This window comes from Channa argus, chromosome 23, assembly GCF_033026475.1.
Source record: "Channa argus isolate prfri chromosome 23, Channa argus male v1.0, whole genome shotgun sequence".
NCBI lineage: Eukaryota > Metazoa > Chordata > Actinopteri > Anabantiformes > Channidae > Channa > Channa argus.
Genome location: NC_090219.1, coordinates 1,625,339 through 1,646,058, shown reverse-complemented (window position 1 = coordinate 1,646,058; position 20,720 = coordinate 1,625,339). Strand labels below are relative to the sequence as shown.

Genomic DNA, 20,720 nt, shown 5'->3' with positions numbered 1-20,720 from the left:
TAGAAGCAACGACTAAAGTGTATTCTGTAAAGCAGCACTTATCTTCATTAGGAATGAAATGTTACTAAAACCCAAGCAGAACAGGAAAACAAACACACTCAAGACTTTGTAGCTTTTTTTTAATAAAATTGCAAAATAGGTTCAAATAGGTAAAGAGTTCAAACCAGGCATGTATAAAAGTGGTGTCAAAAGTAGCAAAGGTGGTACAGTCAGTTTTTGGCACATTCCCATCAATCAGTGTTTGTAAAAATATGTTTCAATATCAGACGGTTTCTAAAAAGCAGTATGGTTTACAAAACGGCTCAGAAACATAAATAACTATATATAATAATTATTTCCAATTAAAAACATCAAACACACATTACACGCCAATAAACTTTTCCCTTTGGTAGATGAAGGCTGGCAGGGAATTAGCAGTTTTAGTGCAGTTGTTCCTTATGGTTGAAGGAGCATATAATCCAACCAAAGAGCCCATAATTGTGCAAACCAGCAGTTACAGTTTACTTGAAAATACAGAGCAACATTACAGGTAATGTTTAGTTGTTGTTTTTTTTTTAAAACTCCGTGAGGATCGACACAGATCAGAAGATTACACAGGGAACATAGGAAACAGCTGTCTTCCAAAAACTCATGGTACTCATCTCACGGTAACAACCCATTAACAGTAAGTCAAAAATAAAGTTTTCATTTTGTATGAATCAAACATTGGAATTGTGAATTATGTTGGCTTAAAAGAACACTCTGAGAGATCTGTTTAGTCATTATCATATCCATATTAGCCATGTAGGCAGCTGAACAAAACAATATTGATTGTCAGATGGGGATGCTTTGTTACTCACACATTAGTCTGTAGATCACCTAGGTTTATTTCAATTCTGACAGATACCTGGCAACCCCACTATGAGGAAAGGACTACAAGCTGTATCAGTTCCCTGTTTCTGTTCGAAAATCCCAACTACAGGACATCAATGACTTTTCAATTCAGATGATGATATTTGAAGTTCTGGACAGAATTAGATAACAATACTACAACGCCTATAGTACGACCAACCACATGTTATCATTAGAACTGGAAAAAAAAAAAAAAACCTAATGAGGCCATGTATGAGTTTTTCAGCTATAAGCAGGCAAGGATTCCAGGATCCTCGACTCCCTATACTGATGTCTGACACCAGCTACAAAAACCAAATTTAGAATTATACAGAATTATTTAGTTATAGCTGAGAAGATCTGCTACGACAGCGGATTATAACCTGTAACAACAACTTTTTTCAATTTTTATTTGTACTAGGTTTTTTTACATGGACAACTAGTCTTTCGAGAAATATTAATCCCTGTTTCTGTTTGAAGGACTTATAAATATATATATTTTTAATCAAAGCAGGCTGAACATGTCCTAGATACTTGTAGTGGTGACTCTGATTTTGTTAGCAAATGAATTTCCCGCTAAAAAACAGTGTTCGATTGGAGCTGAGAGAAAGCATATCAAATATGTAATGTAGGCTGGCTGTGGAAGCTAACTCTGTGATTATGAGCCATCGTAAAGGTGAATGGTGCCGGCCACAGCCTGATTGTATCTATTCTCTTCGTGGATGCTGTTGCCATAGTCAACAGGGCTGCCATCATTCAGCTCCTCTGCTGTGTCTCCAAAACCATGATAGTGTCCGTAATGCAGAGGGTCCCTACCATCTGCTCCTATCAGCCCCCACCAGGTTGGCTGTTGGGACGCACAGCTGCTTGGACTGCCGGTCAGGTGCAGGGAGCCACACATGTCAGCTGCAGAGAGCTGATTGTCTGTAGGGGGCAATGGTGAGGAGAGGCTTTTGGGTGGCTCAGGTTGGCTAGCATAAGGCACCATGTGATGATGGCCATTGGTGACGATTTTGGAGTCATCTGCTTTTGTAAAAAATGTGCAACATTTTGTTTTAATATCAACACATATCTAGCTTACTTGAAGCAGAAACCAAAATTAATGAGTCCCACCTGAGCTGAGATCTTGTGCAGACTCCATGTTCATGCTCTCCACCTCCTGATCTCCACTTCTGTTCATCAATGTGTCTGAAGCAGGAAATTGTGACAGTGAGAAGGAAAGCAGCGTGGAGACATCACTAGACTAATATCATATCAGTGTTCATGACATACAAACTAACTGGATGGGGGAGGGGAAAAAGCCACATTTTGTTTTCTCTCTTTAGTAATACATCATTACTTAATACACTTCAAGCTGAGTTGATATTTAAAAACAAATAAGTCATTATGTTTCAAATCTTACTATAATTATAATAAAAATTCAATGTCAAATTGACTTATTGACAACAGGGATTTGATCCAGTGCCCCACAATTCTACAGATAAATCAACTGTCAATGTGATGACAACATGTAGTTGATTAAACAAATGTAGACTAATCACACAGCACCAGAAGTGATAAATATACCCAAATGAAATATATGCCTAAAAGTATCAAAAGTGTAGTTAAATATAAATAAACAAATTGAGCTCACAGTGTGTAGTGCAGTAACAGTGCTAACAGAATAATCTCTTACTATCAGCTCTCCTTGCTTTTTTGGTGTGACCACTGTCCACTGCAGCCAGCAGCCTCTTTCTGCTGAACAGTCCCTGACCACAGGGCGTGTTTCCATTTTGCTCTCCGTTCTCGTGGAGGCCACTGAGCTGCAGCAGGTGCTTCTGCTCACTAGATATGAGGTGGAAACAGTTGAGGAAACCCTGTGCATGGGCCAGGTCTGCTGCTGTCTGCCCACTGGCATTTCTTAAACTGAACAACAACAACAACAAAAAAAAATGTCACCACATCTCATTTCTGACAGTCTGACTAATTTGTCCACTCAACACTGACTGGATCTAGTCAAATGTAAACCTGACAATAAGAGGACCTAAATATTGCAAGGAGAAATTATCATGAGGCAGAAATAGGCATCAAAAACAGTCAAGCTGTCACCATTAGAGGCAGCAGATAAAACGTCAATTTTTCCAAAATTTGTTCTGCTCACGACAATCTCCCTCTGCAACTTGTGAGTACAATCTCACTTCTTAATCAAAAACAATGCATTACAAAGAATACAAGAAAAGACTAGAATTTTGTTAGCTACAATCAAAAATGTTGGGATGCTGCGTAAAATGTAACTAACTGTACTGATCTACAAATCATTCAAAACCTGTATTTGATAAAAAGACAACATAACATTTTGAATTTGCTCATTTTGGATTTGATGCCAGTGACACATCTTAAAAAAAAAAAAAAAAAAAAAACAATAAATAAAAAAAGACAGAGACAACAAAAGAATGAAGTAAGATCCTTATTTTAGAAACAACAACAACATGGCACCAAACTGAGAGAGTCCCTGCACTCAACTGGCCGGTCAGCAGTCTAGACCTGTCACCCATTAAAAACATTTGGGGCATACTGGGGCAACAAATGAGGCTCTGAACTACTGATCAGGTAAAATCATATATCAAGCAAGAATAAGAAAAATTTTGCTTTTAAAATTACAGCAGTTTGTCTCCTCACTTCCTGAACACTTACATAGTTTTGTAAAAAGAAAAGTTGAAGGAACACTGTAAATGTGCCTAAAACATGTTGGTGGCATCAAATTCAAAATGATAAAACACTTTTCAATAATCACATTTATCAGTTTTAACATTTGATATGTTGTCTTTTTACTATTTATAATCAAAATGGGTTTTAAGTGATATGGAGACATTCTTTTTTACTTTTTACATTTTACACAACGTACCAAAGTTTTTGAAAACAAGATTGTGTTTTTATTTTTTGTTACTTATAACCTTTATGGTTAATTTACATAAAATGAAATGTCTCTAGGCTCTAAAGATGTCAAATTTTGATTCGATTTGAATTTTCTCAGTCCTGACAAAATGAAAAGGACCAATAAAACTAATATTTTATTTTAATTAAGGCTTAACAATGGGCATAAAGCTTCCCTATTTTGTGGTGTTGAGAAAAGGTTCAGAGTTCCTACACAGTTTCACATGTCATTTTTAGCTTTGTAATTTGGAGGCTACTTGTCTTTGGCATCAGTAATGTGCTTGAAGGTTTGTGAACCCTTTAGAATTTAAAAAATTTCTGGATAAATATGACCTAAAACATGATCAGAAGTCTTCACATTATACACAAGAAACCTAATTAAAGTCAGCGAAAAACAAATAAATTTGTTCATTCATTTACTAAAGGAAAATGAAACAATCTTATGTACTACACTTACTGGCCACTTCATTGGTTACCTGAACTCTCTAATGCAATTCAATACAGCACTTCTGCCGTAAATTCTACTTTTACAAGTTTATAATTCCATTCAATTCCTTTAGATGCCTAATTTCAATGTTCATGAGTCCACCATCAGGTGAACACTGAACAACAATGGTGACATTGGTAGAGCCATAAGGGATAAACCACTACTCTCCAAAAAGATCATTTCTCACTGTCTACAGTTTATCAGAGACAATGTAAATAACCAGAAGACTGTTGGAAGAATGTTCTGTGGACAAATTAGACAAAAGTAAAAATTTTTTGGCTTAAATTTGAAATGTTATGTTTAATAACGAAGTCTGCATTCTAGCATAAGAACCTTACCCAATCATATCAGGATTTCAATCTGCTTTGCTCTTTCTGGACTAGAGCTGTTTGTTACAGGACTGTGTCTATTGTGTTAATAAATTAATAAATTAAATTAATGTCATCTGTGTAAATGGGTATTCTTTATAGAGATTTTGCATTTGCATGCCAATCTGATCGTCTTTTAGGTTATATTTATGCAGAAAAAGAAAATTAAGAAAGGCTAGCAAATACCCATGCTCCTCTGAGACCAAAAAAGTAAATATGTACTTACTGGCTTTTCCTGCACTTTTAGCTACTTGTCTAACATGAGATGGAGTTCGTTCAGTTGTTATGGCGATTACTTACGTGTCACTATGTGACTATGTGTAACTATGTTATGTGATGATACATAAGTCAGAGTAGGGATTAATATCACACCTAACACATTTTTACTATGTAAAGTTCCTTGAAATGACCATGTTGTAAATTTGCACTATATAATTTTTTGTAAACAGTGCCATTACTCATCAGCACATGAACAGTTTGTTTGAAGCAAAAACTGTGGTCTCAGTAGGCAGACGGTATAACAACACTTTCCAGACTGTGTAGAAACCCTTTATTAATAGGTCAATGAATGATATTTAGTTAAAAAACTTAAAATACTCATTTCATTTTATATCTCTTTACATATTTTATCATCTATTCTTTTCTAGTACAAAACAATCATTGTCCTGCTGAGACTGAGAATCCTGTGATTTTTATATTGACTTGAGTAAGCTCACTGTTGGTTAGCACTCTGAAAACAGTTAGTGTTAAGCTAAGCATGCAGGCCTACACATATTATAACTATCATCATCAGTGCTTTCTTAGCATTGAAACCAATCACTGCAGGAAATACCTCGCAAGTTTGCCAGCTGCAGAAACTGTAGGAAGGATAGTGAACACTCATTGCCACAACTGTAAGATGCTCGCTGATGTGCCAGATTCTGCAGTGCCTATTTGGATTGCTCCCTCTTTCTGGGATTACTTGAGAAAATCATGTTCAAATTCAATAGCTGTAAAACATCAGAACGTGCAGGGTGTTTGTGTCTGCCAGCAAAGTTTAAAAATTAAGCTTATGGTTATCCTTTCTAGACAAAACATACTGTAGAATACGATCTATAAGATCTAAATAAACATATAATGAAAACATATAGTATGTCAGGACCATTGAAGGAGTGTCAAATGTTGCAGGCTTGTATAGACCCTCTTCACTGGTGCTGACTGAAATGCCCTCAGGGTGAAAAGCTCATGATGTCTATTTACCAAACAATGATTCCATGTCCAAATCAACCACCACTAATTTGATTTCTCTTGAGGTTAGATGCAATGTCTTTTTGCAAAAAACAGAACCCATTATTGAAACTCAACACTTAAGTTGCATTTCTAATCTGTTTGCTAGAAACAATGCTGGTGACAGCAAAGTTTGTCTCTACAAAGCTGTTTAGAGCTGAGAAAACAGCTCACAGTTTTTACCAATGACATGTGTAATGATTGGTTCTTTTTTATTACTGTTATCGATAGAGTGCTGTAGTTTATGTTCTATGGTTTTTGCATTAAAAGCCAACACCATGTCAGGAGATTTTCAAAATGTATTACTTAACATAAAGCTGATTAATTAATACAGTCATACTATTTTGAGCTTTTACATGTCTTAAACATGACAGTTGCTAACAAGGGGCTAAATGTGGCTACAGAGAATGTCAGGAGCATTAAATGTTATGCTGTTGACTCATCTATTCAGTAATCTGTCCCACAGCCTTGTTGAGTTTATATGTTGTGATTACTAGATTTATCAAGTCACTATAGGAAGAAAAGATTTTGTACAGAGGGTAAATGTGGTAAATCTAATTAAAAATTGTTTAGTGGTGATGTGGTTTAAGTCACTTGAGTTTGTTTATAGCGGAACAATAGCTTTTTATTTCTGCCAATAATATTTAAGCATATAAAAAAATAAAATTTAAAAATCATAAAGTGTGTTAATGTGCGCAGATGATCTTGCTGAACAAAGTATGTAAGTATAATTAACGTTTGCTACAGACCCTATTTTCCACAAAATCCAAATGTTAAGGGAAAAATCCCATTGACTGTTGAGGAAACCAGAAAGATTCTAGGTTCTTGGCACACACAAAATTTTTTTAGATAACAAATGAACCAATTTAATCAAATTAGTAAATGTATTATAAAATAATTCATAATCTTAATTCCATTGTGTATATACATTTGCCTAAATTTATAATTGCTTCTTTAGGCAATTTAATATTTGAATTAGGTGAATCATTTAAAAAAAAAAATTTAAATTTTAAATCAATCTCATTTCAATTTCCATAAACAACGTGGCCAAAATCTGAAATGCATTAATATTAAAACGAAACAAACAAATATGTATAAGACATTTGCCTAAATAAACAGAGACAGGCAGTGGAGTCTACTTTTCAAGAGAAACCAAACACCTTTCATTTTACATGGACAGTACTGTATACTGATGAGTATTCCTTTGATAAAAAATATATACATTCAAGCTTGTAAATTTTAACGAGTTAGTCCAAAATTTGTCACTTTCTCATTTATTATAAGACTTTTTTTTGAAGAAAAGTTTGAACATTATCTATTATGGACGGTAATTTGCTTGAACCATTATTTATCTGACAAATACACAAATTCTACTACACTGCTATCAAATCTAAAAGACCTCTTAGTTCCATATCATCCTAGTAGACCACTTGGATCTCAGAATGCAGGCCTACTTGTTGTTCCCAGAATTTCCAATGGTAGAATGGGAGACAAAGCCTTTAGCCATCAAGCTCCTCTTCTTTGGAACCAGCTCCCGGTTCAGTTTCGGGAAAGCAGACACCCTCTCCATTTTTATGTATAGGCTTAAAACCTTCCTCTTTGATACAGTTTATAGTTAGTTATAGTTATGCTTCTATAGGCTTAGACTGCTGGGGGACCCACCCCCCGATGCACTGAGCTCCTCTCCTCTCGCCCCACAATTGTCACCACTGTATAACATTAACTTGGTGTGTTTTCTCGGGTAGTTTTCTTTCTCCTTCTTTGTCTCCCCCTCTCTGTCCCTTTCTGCAGGTGTCCCCGGCTTTGGAGCTTGATACTTTCCAGTGTGCAGCTACTGGTCCTACCAACCTGCCCAATCTTTTGTTATTGTTTTTGTTGCGCTTTTCTTTTCTCTCTCCACTTTGCACTCACCCCAACCGGTCAAGGCAGATGGCCTTGAAGGCTGATTTCTGAAGTCCATGAAACGCACTCATAGTGCCACCAAGACAATGTCTTTTCCCAAGAAGTCAGATGATATTGCCAGGCCTCAATTCACACATGCTATGCCAGCGTGGCTTGGTAGACACAGAGCATCCTGTGTCCAGCAAGAATAGACAAATATTCCACTTTCAAATCTAAAATAATTGTATGCTCAGTTCCCAGATAATTAAAAAGTTAGATGATCTTTTTTTTTTTTTGTCACATCAATAAAGGTTCAAGTGAATTAACAACTCACTATAGATTACATTAGATTATAGATTTCATTGCATTTCACACAGTCCCAACAGGGTTTTTCTGCATGTTAACACAGATTGACATATTTTATAATATATAGTAGTTATACAATCATAAATGACCTAGATCTATTATGAATTTACAGAAATGCAGGACTTTTCCACATTAGTCTAAGTAAAACTGAATTCTTTCGGTTTGTGTGCCACATGTAAATAGAAATACATGAGCTTTTCTGCTTTAACAAGTTAACATTCTTAGGGACTCCTATGTAAATATAACATTTTTACCTGTGCAGCTGTGAAAGAAAAAATAAAAGAATACACATACAAAACACACACAGATGACATAACTACAATTATGACCTATGACTTTATAAAATACGACCCAGGTCTTTGAATCAGCTGGTTGGGAAGAGAATGGGCAGTGAAATATGTGGAAAATCCCAAAGTTTATGTGAAGAAACATTTTTCTTACACTTAAAAAAAATGAAACATGTCTGGTAGTATCAGATTTTACAGACATTTGAAGTGACATTTCCTTCCATTTAAGTAACTCACATGCTGTTGTACAACACAAACTATTTTGAAGCCACAATGTCCAAAATAAAATGGCCCTTAGTATAGATAAATAAAACACCAATGTGGTATCTGTTGTACATGTAGGGTATAATCTATCCATATCGGGCATTGTAATAACTGTCCTTTGATGTTGTAGTTATTTATTTTTGATTGGTTAAGTTGTTGATCGGGTTGTCAGCAGCAGTCTGAACTGTAACGCAGGCCAGCTTTTATTACTCAAGGCCAGGGGTCTCAAACTCAAAAAACCTGGGGGCCACAGGAGGCAGAGGCTGGGCTGCATCAGGTATTCCACAAATAAAAGCTTTGTGAAAAAAAAATCTAATCTTCTCAAACATCACTGCTAGCAGTTGTTTAACTTCAATGGGTTCTTCTGAACATGAACATAAACGGTTCTTCAGAACATGGCTTCTCTTGCCTACTTCTTTCTGCCAGAGACCTGGCAGCGCTTCCTCTCACATAGCTGAGCCACACTTGGCTTGAGGAAGCAGTTGAGACCTTCAGTATCGCTCAAAGATTATTAGTAAGTCTGGACCTGTATTTGGGATGCAGCCACGGAGGCGTTATTTACTGGCTTTTATTTTCTATAATAACCCAATAGATTCAGCGGTCTGTCCTAACCAACCCCGATGTTCCATTGACTATATAACCGAGGTGCATAAGCCCCTGATGAGGCTCCAGCCTGACTTCGAAGCGGGATGGTGGGCGGAAGCTGGCTTCACACTTCATTGAAGGCCCACTCCCCTTGGTAACATCGTCACCAGAACATCGCTGTTGGTCGTTAACGCCGGTAACATTGACTCTGTCCAGCTCGAAGTCAAACATGCTCATTTCATATCCAGTAAGATGTGCTAATTCCATGATATGATATCCACATATATGATATTACACAGGCGCCTTCATAGTTGTGCAAAGTTTCTCTGCTTGCATCAAGCCCGGCCGACGGCCCGCCCCTGGGAGCCATATACTCCACTGTGATTATGTTCGTTCAGCTCCAGCTTGCACAAAGAAGGAACCTGCCACACACACAACGCGGTAGAGTGCCATTCATATAAAACTAACATTCTTTCTCGCGGACTGCAATTGGCCCCCGGGCCATGAGTTTGAGACCCCTGCTCTAGGCTAACTGAGCTCTGGGTGGACATGTCACCCTTCTAGACTAATGACTAAATACATCATCCTCTTTGTCTCATGTCAATAAAATTGTTTGGGACAATGTTTGGGAATATGCAGATTACATCAATCTGCTTCAACTGAAGAAAGTACCACTTGACTGAACATGTTCAGTCAAATCAACATGTGAGGGAAAAAGTGACAAAAGCAAAGCTGCTTTTCGTGTTTTCACTAGTTTTAAAACAAATATTTTAGTCAAGTGTGGTAGAATAGATTTTAAAGAATATAATTTATAGTATCTCCTTCTCTGAATCACCATATTATTTATTAGTTAAATAAATAAAATGCAGTGCATGATTATAATGAATGCTTACTAATTTGGAGATTGGTGACCATCTTCTTTCCAAACAGCTGATGCAACCCATTTAGCTACTGTGATTAACTCTCTGGATTGGCAGAGCTTGCTGCACACAGGTCAGACTGCATGATACTTACTTTGGCTTAGCACCTGCTATCAACAGAACCTGGATACACTCCAAGCTACCTGACCGAGCCGCCTTGTGGATGGGAGCCTCACCTACAAAGTCCTGCAAACACAATGTTAAACTATAGAGATATCTAAGGTTAATTATGAAGGACGCTACCAACACAGCAATACAATATTTGGACAAGGGAAGCATGTTTCATGTGGAGAATCTGCAAGAACATTACAGATTTGTTGAAATGCTTAGTGGAAAATCTGAAAACTGACAAGTGTAAATGGTCTGCACTTACATAGCACTTTTCTATCTATTGGTAGTAAAAGCACTTAACACTGCTTCTCATAAACCCATTCGCACTCACAATCACACACACACCGATGGGGGAGCTGCTATGCAGGTGGCCAACGGACACCGGGAGCAACTAAGCTGGGGTTCAGCGTCTTGCTCAAGGACACTTCGACATGTGACCGGAGGAGCCAGGGATCGAACCAGAAACTGGGGGATTAGTGGACGACTGCTCTACCTTCCTGCGCCACAGTTGTCCCTCGTTCCTTTCACATTCATATTCATAAAAGACTGACTAAAAAACCAATTACACTTGTGCTAGATGACAGTAAAGGACTGACCTGCCTGTTGACATCAGCTCCAGCCTGAGTGAGCCAGACCACACAGTGATGATGTCCTCCAAATGCTGCAGTGTGTGTTGGTGTCTGGTTGAAGCGGCTGGTCACAGTGTTCACCTCACAGCCCATCTGCACCAGGCGAACCACACACTCCAGCTGTGTGTAGGAAACAAAGAATGCAAACCAGTAATGTGATTAATAAAAACAGCTGTTGTTAAGCAAAAAGCCAGGTGAATCAAAAAACATTAGGAGCCTCATGCCTCGTTTCAGTCCTTGTTACTATGGACTGAAATGCTATTTGTGTTATCTATGAGCACATTATGAATAAGTTAACCATTATGTTTTTCTTCTTCTTTGGGGTTTTATGGCATGCTGTGTTTTTATTTACAAAGTAAATTTATATTTACATACATATACATATACATATATATATATATATATATATATATATATATATATATATATATATATATATATATATATATACACACACACACACACACAAATACATATACACATATGTATATATACACACATACACACATATATGTATGTATGTGTATATATATATATATATATATATATATATATATATATATATATATATCAGTCCCTACTGTGAAGTGTGTATATTGTTCTGTTATAAATAAAGTTTTTGAAATCGTTATTGGAAAATAAATAAATAAATACATACCATCTCCTGTTTTACGCGAGATGTTTTGGCGCCTGAATAACTATTGGTTCCACACGATCCAATGAAAAGGCTCGAACTTGTTACTTTTTTATGTCCAAACTTTATTGTTCAGTAACAAGCAAACATAATTAGGACGGCAATAAAACACTTAGGAAAAAACGGCGGGTGCTTCTGGTTCGAAAAACTTCACTAACAGCACACATCCATAAAAATATCTACTTTAAGTAATGGTTTGTGTTAGTTCAACTACCTATGGTTGAAAAGTACAATAACGTTAGCGAAGCAGTTAGTGTACTTAAATGAATTTTAACATTAGGGATAAATAATTCCTGACTACGTGTTTGGGCCTCTACGAGGGTCACCCTAGGTAAATGCGTTAATAAAGCCAGTATCCATATCCTTACCTGTCCATAGTTAGCAGCCCAGTGTAAGGGGGTCCATCCGTAACAGGAGTCCTCAGCGGTAAGATGAGGCTGGTTTGAAATCTGCTGTAATAGTGACACCAGAGCTTTAACATCTCCATCTCGACAGGCGCGATGAACGGGAAAGCGGCTGACAAACACCTCGTCACTGGACAACTCGGGTTCTAGTCCCATAGACATGAGTGGACTATGAAAATGTGTCAGATAGTTACGGCTCTTTCCAGTATCCCCGGCCCCACAAAGGAGAATAAAAAAACATTCAATCATAAGGGAAAAGAAGGCAACCTCCTAAGACCGGCTGGAGAATCACAAAACCCGGAGTGGATTAAATTCTACTGCACCATTTCAATCCATTTGACAGGTTTAGGTTATCATCCAGCGGGCAGCAAAATTCTGCTATTGCGCCCTCTACAAGGTCGGAGGAGGGTCTGAACCTATACTTAGTGCAGAATCACAAAACCCGGAGTGGAATATATTCTACTGCAGCGTTTCAATTTTTGGCGGGTTTAGGTTATAAACCGGCTGGCAGCAACTTCTGCTATTGCGCCGTCTAGAGTTTGGTGGAGCGTCTGCACCTATACTTTTTGTTGTAAGTATTCATGGGTGTACAGTAATAAAGGGATTATCTTTGAAAATATTTCTTATGCCAGCCGAACAAGTCTAGGCGTATCACCTGCGATTAGCTTAAACACTAAAATATTAGCTAATTAACTGTGCTATGATGCTAGGCTTGGTCGTACCCGTATGGGTGTAATCGTATTAGTGTATAACTAGGAAAACCTGGGCGCTAAACAATTTATTGATGTTACCAATAATGTCTAACACTCCTACAGAAAAAGAAGAGTCAGCCGGCAAAGGTAGAAAGAGACAGGAAACACAGAGAGAAGATGTCAGGCTTTCTAGGCAGGAATACATTGGCTTTGGCTCCTGGAGCAAAGGTAAGGTTAAGGAAACTGTTAAGGTTATAGTATAACATTTCAAACACACTTTAAGTTACTGGTTAATCAAACATATTAACTCTGCTACATTTAACAATTACACACACAGACACACACATACCTAACTGTAGGACATACCTATAACAAAGTAGAATAAGACTTTAAGACTTCTAGACACAAGATGAAGTGTTCTGAGTTTAAATCTATCACTTGAAATGTGTCTAGCTGTTTCACTTTGAGAAGATGTTTAATAAATAGGTAAAACAAAAAGCAGGATGGCGTCACAGGTCAGGCAAGACAGTAAATGTGTGGTAATGCCATAGATCTTTGACAGTGAATAACCATTAAAAGTAAACTGGACAAAATATTTTTGTGTTTATAAAAAACTAATTTCAGATAGACAGTGAAGACTATGACAGCAAATAATTATTAGCTGTAACTTGGACAAAATACTTACCCCCTCTGTTAATTTCAGATATATGGATGTATTGAGATTTATCTTTGTTTCAGGATGGCTTTGTAATAGTGAGGAAAAACGATGTAGAGAAGTTAACCACCGAAGTCATGCAGCTGAGGGAGTTCCTGCCCAACGTTCTCAATAGAGACCTGATTCAAATGCTGCATAAAGCTCGCGAAGCTCAGACAAGTATGCTTCCATTCAACCTCACCTTCTAACAGGGGAGGTGGATGCTGTGTTCTAATCTTTGGGCCCTCTCATTCATTTTAAATAGGCTGGCCAAAACATTAGAGCCATCTATTAATATAATGCACTCCAGTAATAACTCTACCACCCTATATGACCTCACTAATAAACGTATAGTAGAATTATCACCTTCCTGATAGTTTCAACTTAGAAACTGAGAAAATAAAACCTTGGTAGTGTAAAATTCATGTCAAAGCTGCTGTACTGGATTGCATTAGAACATGTATGTCAGTGAGTATAGTTTTCACTTGACCTTTTTAGCCAAATCTAAACACCAATCATAGACATTGTGTACGTGTGTGTAGCGAAGGAGCAGCTTGCACAGGAGCAGGAGCAGCTACGACAGAACTGCCTCCACCTTCAGTCTCGACTTAATGCAGTGCAGACTGAATGTCAAAAAGAGAGAGAGGTGAGAGGACAGGACAAGCACTATGCAGTCTGACTATTAATGCCTATATGATATTCACACTGTTACCTAACCCATTATTTTTTATATCAAGAAACACCTTGCTGTGTGCTGCTACTTCTGCGTATGTGTCTTTATGTAGGAGAAGCTGCTTCTCCGTGAGCAGCTGTGGAAAAGCAGAGCAGAGCTACAGCAGCAGGCAGACTTCTGCTTATGTCTTGGGTCTGCAGCCTGCAATCTGCTGTGGAGCTGCTCTGCCAGAGAGGACACAGTCACACTCTGGTTAGCTGATGTGAGTCATCGCCTCCAGTCTGTTTGTGTATGTGTGCGTGTTATTCCCATCCCAATTAAATTTCATGTGCTGATGTGTGTGTCTGTCTTGTTTGTGTGTGTGTGCCTGCACATTGATTGGTGCAGGGGAAGCTCCAGTCTTTCCTGGATGTAGCTGCTCAGTCTCTAGAGAGTTTTGTTAGGTCACTAGATGAGGAGGTCAAAGCTCAAACTGAGGACCTCAACTCCCAGGAGTATGAGTTTGTGCTGGCTCTGGCTGGAACTGTCACTAGTAAGTTTAAGGCTTCTTACTGCAACCTGTCACTTTGTACACACACACTTTGAAGATTCTTATTTTTCTATTGTCTAATGAACAGTGTATTCTGAATATCAAAGGTGTCAATCTCATTCCCTGAACTAAGTCTGTCATGATCAGACACTCCCGCTACCTCTCTTTAGACTTTTATTTTGCAGCCCCTTTTTCCCCACTTCCTGTTCCTAGTTCTGTTCTGTAGCTTTACCGGTCATTACCACTCATTGTTTGCACCTGTTCCCCTCACTATTTAAGTCCAGCCTTCCCCACAGTTCTTTGCCAGATCCTTGTCATCTTCCTGCCAGACTATGTCCTTAACTCATGGTTTGCCTGATCCTAGCAATCCTGACTCCTGTGTATGACACTCTATTTTCTAGCAACTTTTGGTCTGGGGCTTGGGATGCTTCTGTTTTTTAGTTTTCCTTTGTCTCTTCCCGTGTGTTCATTCTGGTTTTGTAGGTTGTGTTTCTTATCCATGTCTTATTTTGTTTGGTGTGTTTCTGTTTATTAGTTGCCTTAGTCTTTTCCCGTGTATTCATTCTGGTTTAGGTTTTGCGTTCAGGTTGGTAATTTAGGTTTAGTGGGATATGTTTTAGTTTCTTATGATTTCTTATTTTCATTCGGGTTTAGTGTTCAAGGTTGTTTCCCTGGAATCCTTGTTGCTCAGCATATTTCCGTTGTCAGTCATGTATTCCTTTGTACCCTCCTGTTAGGAGCGACTCCTGTTAACTGTTGATTTTTACCAATAAACGTGTTTATTTAGTTCAGTCCCTCTCACAGTCTCCTCACTTGGGTCCGCCTTCCCATAATTGTGATAAAGTCTGCAGTTTACATATTTGCATGTCATTACTCACTGTACAAGTTTCAAGCAGAATAGTATGAATGTATAGAAAAGGAAAGTATGCTGTCAAAACAATATCTCAGGCAGATAGAGAAGGACAGAACAGGAAACATTATGACTACGTCAAACCAGCTCATACGTATATGTCGACACCTTTAAATCCCTAATGTCAGCGGTGACATTCCTTTTGAGGAATTCCAAAAAACTGCAAATGTCTGAATTATTGCAGTGACCACATATTCCCAATCAACTGACTTGTCTTTATCTCCCACCAGACATTGCAGCAGTGTCATGTGGACGAGACTTTCTCGCCAGCTCAGCACATGTCCTACTGGACATTCTACTGAAGCTTTTGGAACTGATGAAGCCGGGCGTCTTCCCCAAACTGAAAGTGTATGTGGAGCTGTGATTGAACACTACAAACCTCAGTTTAATTGTTTATATTAATAACACGTTTTGGTTTGCCTCAATAAACCTCTCTTTTAAATGAACATTGCATTAAATAATCAATAACTAAGCTTTTAGTTTGAGGCAGACATTCCCTCTTACATTGAAACAGCATATAAGGGATAAACACTTAACCCTAACAGAATAACAATTCTCATTTAGCTTCTACTAATGTTCCTTCATCATTAAAAGTAACAAACATATTCAACAAGTAAATAAAAATAGTCATAGTAAAATAGAAAAAAAATTATATCAGTCAAAAGTTTACATCTCCCTTGATAAATTAATAAAAATGAACTTTAATTACTCTTTTTGCCATTTTTGAATACAGGGATTTTTGCACTCAGTTGTACTACAGAATAGAACAAGTGAGATGTGTGTTTGTCTGTGTTTTGGGGAGGCCGGCCTTTGCTGAGTGATGGGAATGGGAAAGGTAATGACAGGAGTGGGAAGCAGACTAAGAACTGTGAGACAGTGGGTGTGGCAGAGAACCACAATTGTGTGTGTTCGGTATTTGTGATATTGACTGCTATGTGTATATGTGTAAACCAGAAGGGGAGCCCAAGGAACAAAACAAAAGTCAAGATGAGGATCATGACTGAGTGCGTTTAACCAAAGTCCATACAAAACATAGTTCACACATTCAAATTCACAGTGATTTAATTTGTTTTTTTTTTTTGTACAAAAATTACATGTCAACACAAACATTTCAGCTATGTCAACTTCAGTGTGCAACAATTCTTAAGCGTCATAACAGTGTATCTTTGTCAATCATCTTATCGTCAAATCTGCTTTTATAGAAATTTCACATTGTCCCATATTAAACTTGATCCTACAGCCATCAGAAATATAACCATATTTTGGGAGAATCAATGCAAAGAAACATGAACAAAATAATAAAATGAGTATGCATATAGTGAAGCATCAGGTAAACCATTATGAGCTATGTAGTGGAAGACACATTTATTCCAATTTTAATTAGTATGGGACATGGCAATTTTTAATATGAAAATCCTAACGGATTCTCTCTTCAAATCAACACCTCTGTGTGGCTGCATCACATATTTTGCACCAACTTACTTAGCGTGTGAAACAGGATGATTCTTTTCTTTTATAATGCTGAGCAACAAGAGAGATAAGACATATGTCTAATGACTAATCTTTGGTCTGAAATTCTTGTTTTCAACTGGAGAGATGTTTTTTCCTACATAAGATATGTTTCATGGACAATGTAAGACATCTATGATGTTCTTTATATGACAGGTTTTGCATAATTTGATGTGGAAATCTTCACCAGCAATAAAGTTTGCTATTGTAGGTGCACTGTTTTCATGATAGTGTCACAGGCTGTACACTTCCAACATGGATAGCCTTTAATAAATTAACATGAGATTCAGTCCTACAGTAGATTTTAGTTTCTAGATTTGGGCAGAAGGTGTCATTGCTGAACTTTAGTACATCCTTGTGTTTCAGTAAACCTTACCATGCTGATGTTTCGTTGCAGGCTGATGCTGATGGCTCTCTATAATGTTAGCATCAATGTCAAAGGCCTGAGGTACATCAGTGGGAACCCAGGACTCCTGCCTCTCATCTGGACCCTGCTGGATGGTAGGAAAGCACACCAAGTTAATTCGGATCCACTAAATGCTCTACAAACTGCATAAACAGAGTAACATAAGTCACAGCTATGTTCAATGTAATGAGACCTCTTACCATTCAGGGATCAGCTTCTTGGTTAATCTGTAGTTACTACTGTTACTGTGGACAGCAACCGTACAGACTTAGTCCCTGTCTGAGCCTCCCAACCACCTCTGATCTCTGTCTGACAGGTAGGGACTGGGAAGTCTGTCTACACTCATTGCGTCTCCTGCAGTCTATGTTATTGGAAGAAGATGCGCTGCTCCTATTGGGCTCCTCTTTGCTGGATCCTGAACTCCAGGCTCACGTCAGCCAGCTCACATCCAGTGTGCAGCCAAGTGTCAGACTGGCTGCCCAACAGACTTTGGAGGATCTACAGGCCCTCCAACAGGTACAACAGTCCCAACATGCAGCACCCTTGTATCTCCACTCAGCCATAAGACAAAGCAAAGATATTACTGTCTTAGTACATGTATTTAATAATAAATATACACTGATCAGCCTCACTAGGGTTTTATATCAAGATCTGATCAGTGTATATGAACGCATCTAATCTTGCTCAGGTTGTTGTGCAACATTGATCTTGCATCATGCGTTTCAACATGTGCAGTTCTGTACATGCCTGTATGTACAGGATCATTATGAAAGGAGGATTTGTTTTTTTAGAGTGTTAAGCAGACCTAGCAGCCACTTTACCTTACTCCTGCCAGTTGCTGGAACGTGTGCAGCTGTAAAGGTAAGTTCATCAGCAGTGAAAAACTGTGATACTTTTAGCACTGTAGGTATTGTTTCATTGGCTGTATTTAATTGGTATAACCAGGTTTATTTTTAGGTCATATGAGTATTTCTTTCAAAAAATAAATATTTAGCTGCTTTAGCTGCTTAACTTGGAAAAACATTGCTACTTGCTACTTGATGTTTTCAGCCTAAAAACATGACCATTTTCAAATCTGATAAAATTTAAAAGAAAACATAAATTTTTGTTAGATAGTTAATTAGTTAGTTGGTGTATAATTGGCTGTGTCATTTTGCAATGTCAGAAACCCTGCCGGAATATCCAGGTGTACACTTTAAGTTGGGTGAATTTTTAAATAAATCTGTTTCTCTTTTCAGCGCTCAGTCCATGAGGGTACGGGGTAAATGGTTTTTCTATAGTAATGATGTCTGTGAGACAGCAAAGAAGCTTTCAATTTTAAGGTGAGCATACGTAGCTTCAGGAAACACTCTGCTTATGAATTATTCAAGGAAAGGAACATATGTGAGACTTGAGCTAAACAATAATTTTGACAACACACTGTGGCATTCTAGGCTTAACGATTAGGGTTATTATTTGTGATATTTATTTTTTTAAATATGAAAATGTGTCAACTTATTTTGAGTCTTGTAAACTGTGAAAATTGTGAATGACTTAGTGTAAATTGTGTGTGGGAACGCTTGTGTGTTTCCAGGGCTGGGGCAGGGAAACAGTCTCTCATGTGGACTCATTGTCTTCAGTTACCAACTTTTGTGTTATCCTAGATCTTTAGGATCTGTGTTTGGGCTGCCAATAGCCATTCATGTTGAAAATGAGAAAAAAATAAATAAATTGAGGTTTTCACTCATCCAGTTTCATTCCGGTCAAAGCTATGTGTTAATGTAAAACTCTTTAATGCAAAACTTTTAAGGCTTCATATTGGTTCACATTCTGTATATGAAAATACTGTTTTGTGTAACACATAATAAAGATGATGTTTGTGTAATTCTGATTTAATTCTGTTTGAAATTGTTTATGCATATGAAGAGTTTACACATTTGTCTCCATATTCCATAACAAATTATCAAGCACTTCATAATAAGCTTTAGTAGAAAGCTTTATTATTTTAGGATGTTTACTAACGGTATAATTCTTAGCATTAAAAACTCAGGAAATTAAACTAAAAATGCATCAGAGCAGGTACTAAGGTCATTGTAACATTGTTTGGTCCAAATCATAAATCTTCACAATGCTCTCATTTAAAGTACTTTTTTCAGTGTTCGAGGTGTCTGGCTCTTCTGTCAAGCCGTGATGTTTGGTCTATCAGTCCCAATGTCTCATGGTGTTTATTAAAGGTCACAAAATTTAATATTGAACAAACAATTATATTAGATAATTTTTCAAAAACCCACCATTCTTAAAACAGTAAAACACACAACATACTGTTGTGGCTGCATTCCAAGCCTGGATTTGTTGTTATTAGTGATAATAGAAATATCAGTGAGCTTTTGAGTCGGGCCTCATTGCTTCAGGTAACCAATCTGCTCTCACTTTAGCTCTTTATGGAGGCGTCCTATCATCAAAGTGAGCCTTTGCCTTGTGTGTGCGCTCTGCCATTAACGGCACGTCATTAGTGGAGCCATAAACCTTTTTGAGTGTCAGAGCACAACCCAACAGAAGCATTGCCTCATCAGCTGGGACTTTTAAGGCCATGTCCTGTTTTTCCACTTCCAACTTTGTGAAAGTCATACATTATCATAGGGACATCTGACCCTGTGTTTTATGTAGGACAGTGCCGAGGTTCTTGGCCACTCCATTTCTTTCCTGCCCAGCATATAGCTAGGGGTAAAATTTGGAGGCCTAGATTGTTTAGTGTCAGGCCCTGCTGAGTGTTCATCAGACACCAATCATTATTCATCCATTTGTACTCACAATCACACACAGATGGGGGAACAACACTGGGCAACACTCACTGGGAGCAACTAAATTGGGGTTTACTGTCTTGTTCAAGGACACTTCGACATGTGAAGCCAGGGATTGAACCAACAACTGCAAGATTGGTGGACAACCGCTCTACCTTCCTGCGCCACAGTCACCCCATGGCATTTTTTTCAGTTTTGGTTGGCAATTCCAAAAGGATACAATCCTCCTGATGAATGGTGAGTGCAAATATGTGTCTAAGGGAATCAGAGGGTGAACCAATAGTGAAACGTGTTAGAGGTCTTTGCACTTACTACAAATTTTATTGTTAATTACAAATCTTTCTAAACTGCACTTACTGCATTACAAAATTTTTAGAAAGCAGTTTCATTACATGATAGTGAGTATGAATTTATTAACAGAAATAAAATAATTAATTTAACTGAATCAGTTTTAAATCTAGGTAGAGTAAAATGTTGAATCC

At 37.7% G+C, this 20,720-nt stretch overlaps 2 protein-coding genes across 3 annotated transcripts; one reads left to right on the top strand and one right to left on the bottom strand.

Moving 5' to 3' along the window:
* Positions 1 to 102: 102 nt before the first annotated feature.
* On the bottom strand, positions 103 to 12,371 carry ankrd10a (ankyrin repeat domain 10a). Of its 2 annotated transcripts, none has more exons than XM_067493436.1 (6): positions 12,010 to 12,371; positions 10,915 to 11,067; positions 10,302 to 10,393; positions 2,546 to 2,775; positions 1,984 to 2,058; positions 103 to 1,896 (listed from the first exon to the last, which is right to left on the bottom strand). In XM_067493436.1, exons 1-6 carry the CDS (start codon positions 12,292 to 12,294, stop codon positions 1,529 to 1,531), a joined length of 1,203 nt encoding a protein of 400 aa, XP_067349537.1. In that variant the 5' UTR covers positions 12,295 to 12,371; the 3' UTR covers positions 103 to 1,528. The 2 variants fall into 2 exon arrangements, with proteins under 2 accessions (XP_067349537.1, XP_067349538.1); XM_067493437.1 differs by having other exon boundaries at positions 103 to 1,893; positions 12,010 to 12,357.
* Positions 12,372 to 13,240: 869 nt separating this feature from the next.
* hsf2bp (heat shock transcription factor 2 binding protein) lies at positions 13,241 to 19,553 on the top strand. The gene is made up of 9 exons (XM_067493945.1): positions 13,241 to 13,252; positions 13,476 to 13,611; positions 13,974 to 14,077; positions 14,217 to 14,366; positions 14,492 to 14,636; positions 15,774 to 15,891; positions 17,450 to 17,553; positions 17,775 to 17,974; positions 18,697 to 19,553. Exons 1-9 carry the CDS (start codon positions 13,241 to 13,243, stop codon positions 18,721 to 18,723), a joined length of 996 nt encoding a protein of 331 aa, XP_067350046.1. The 3' UTR covers positions 18,724 to 19,553.
* The last annotated feature ends 1,167 nt before the right edge of the window (positions 19,554 to 20,720 follow it).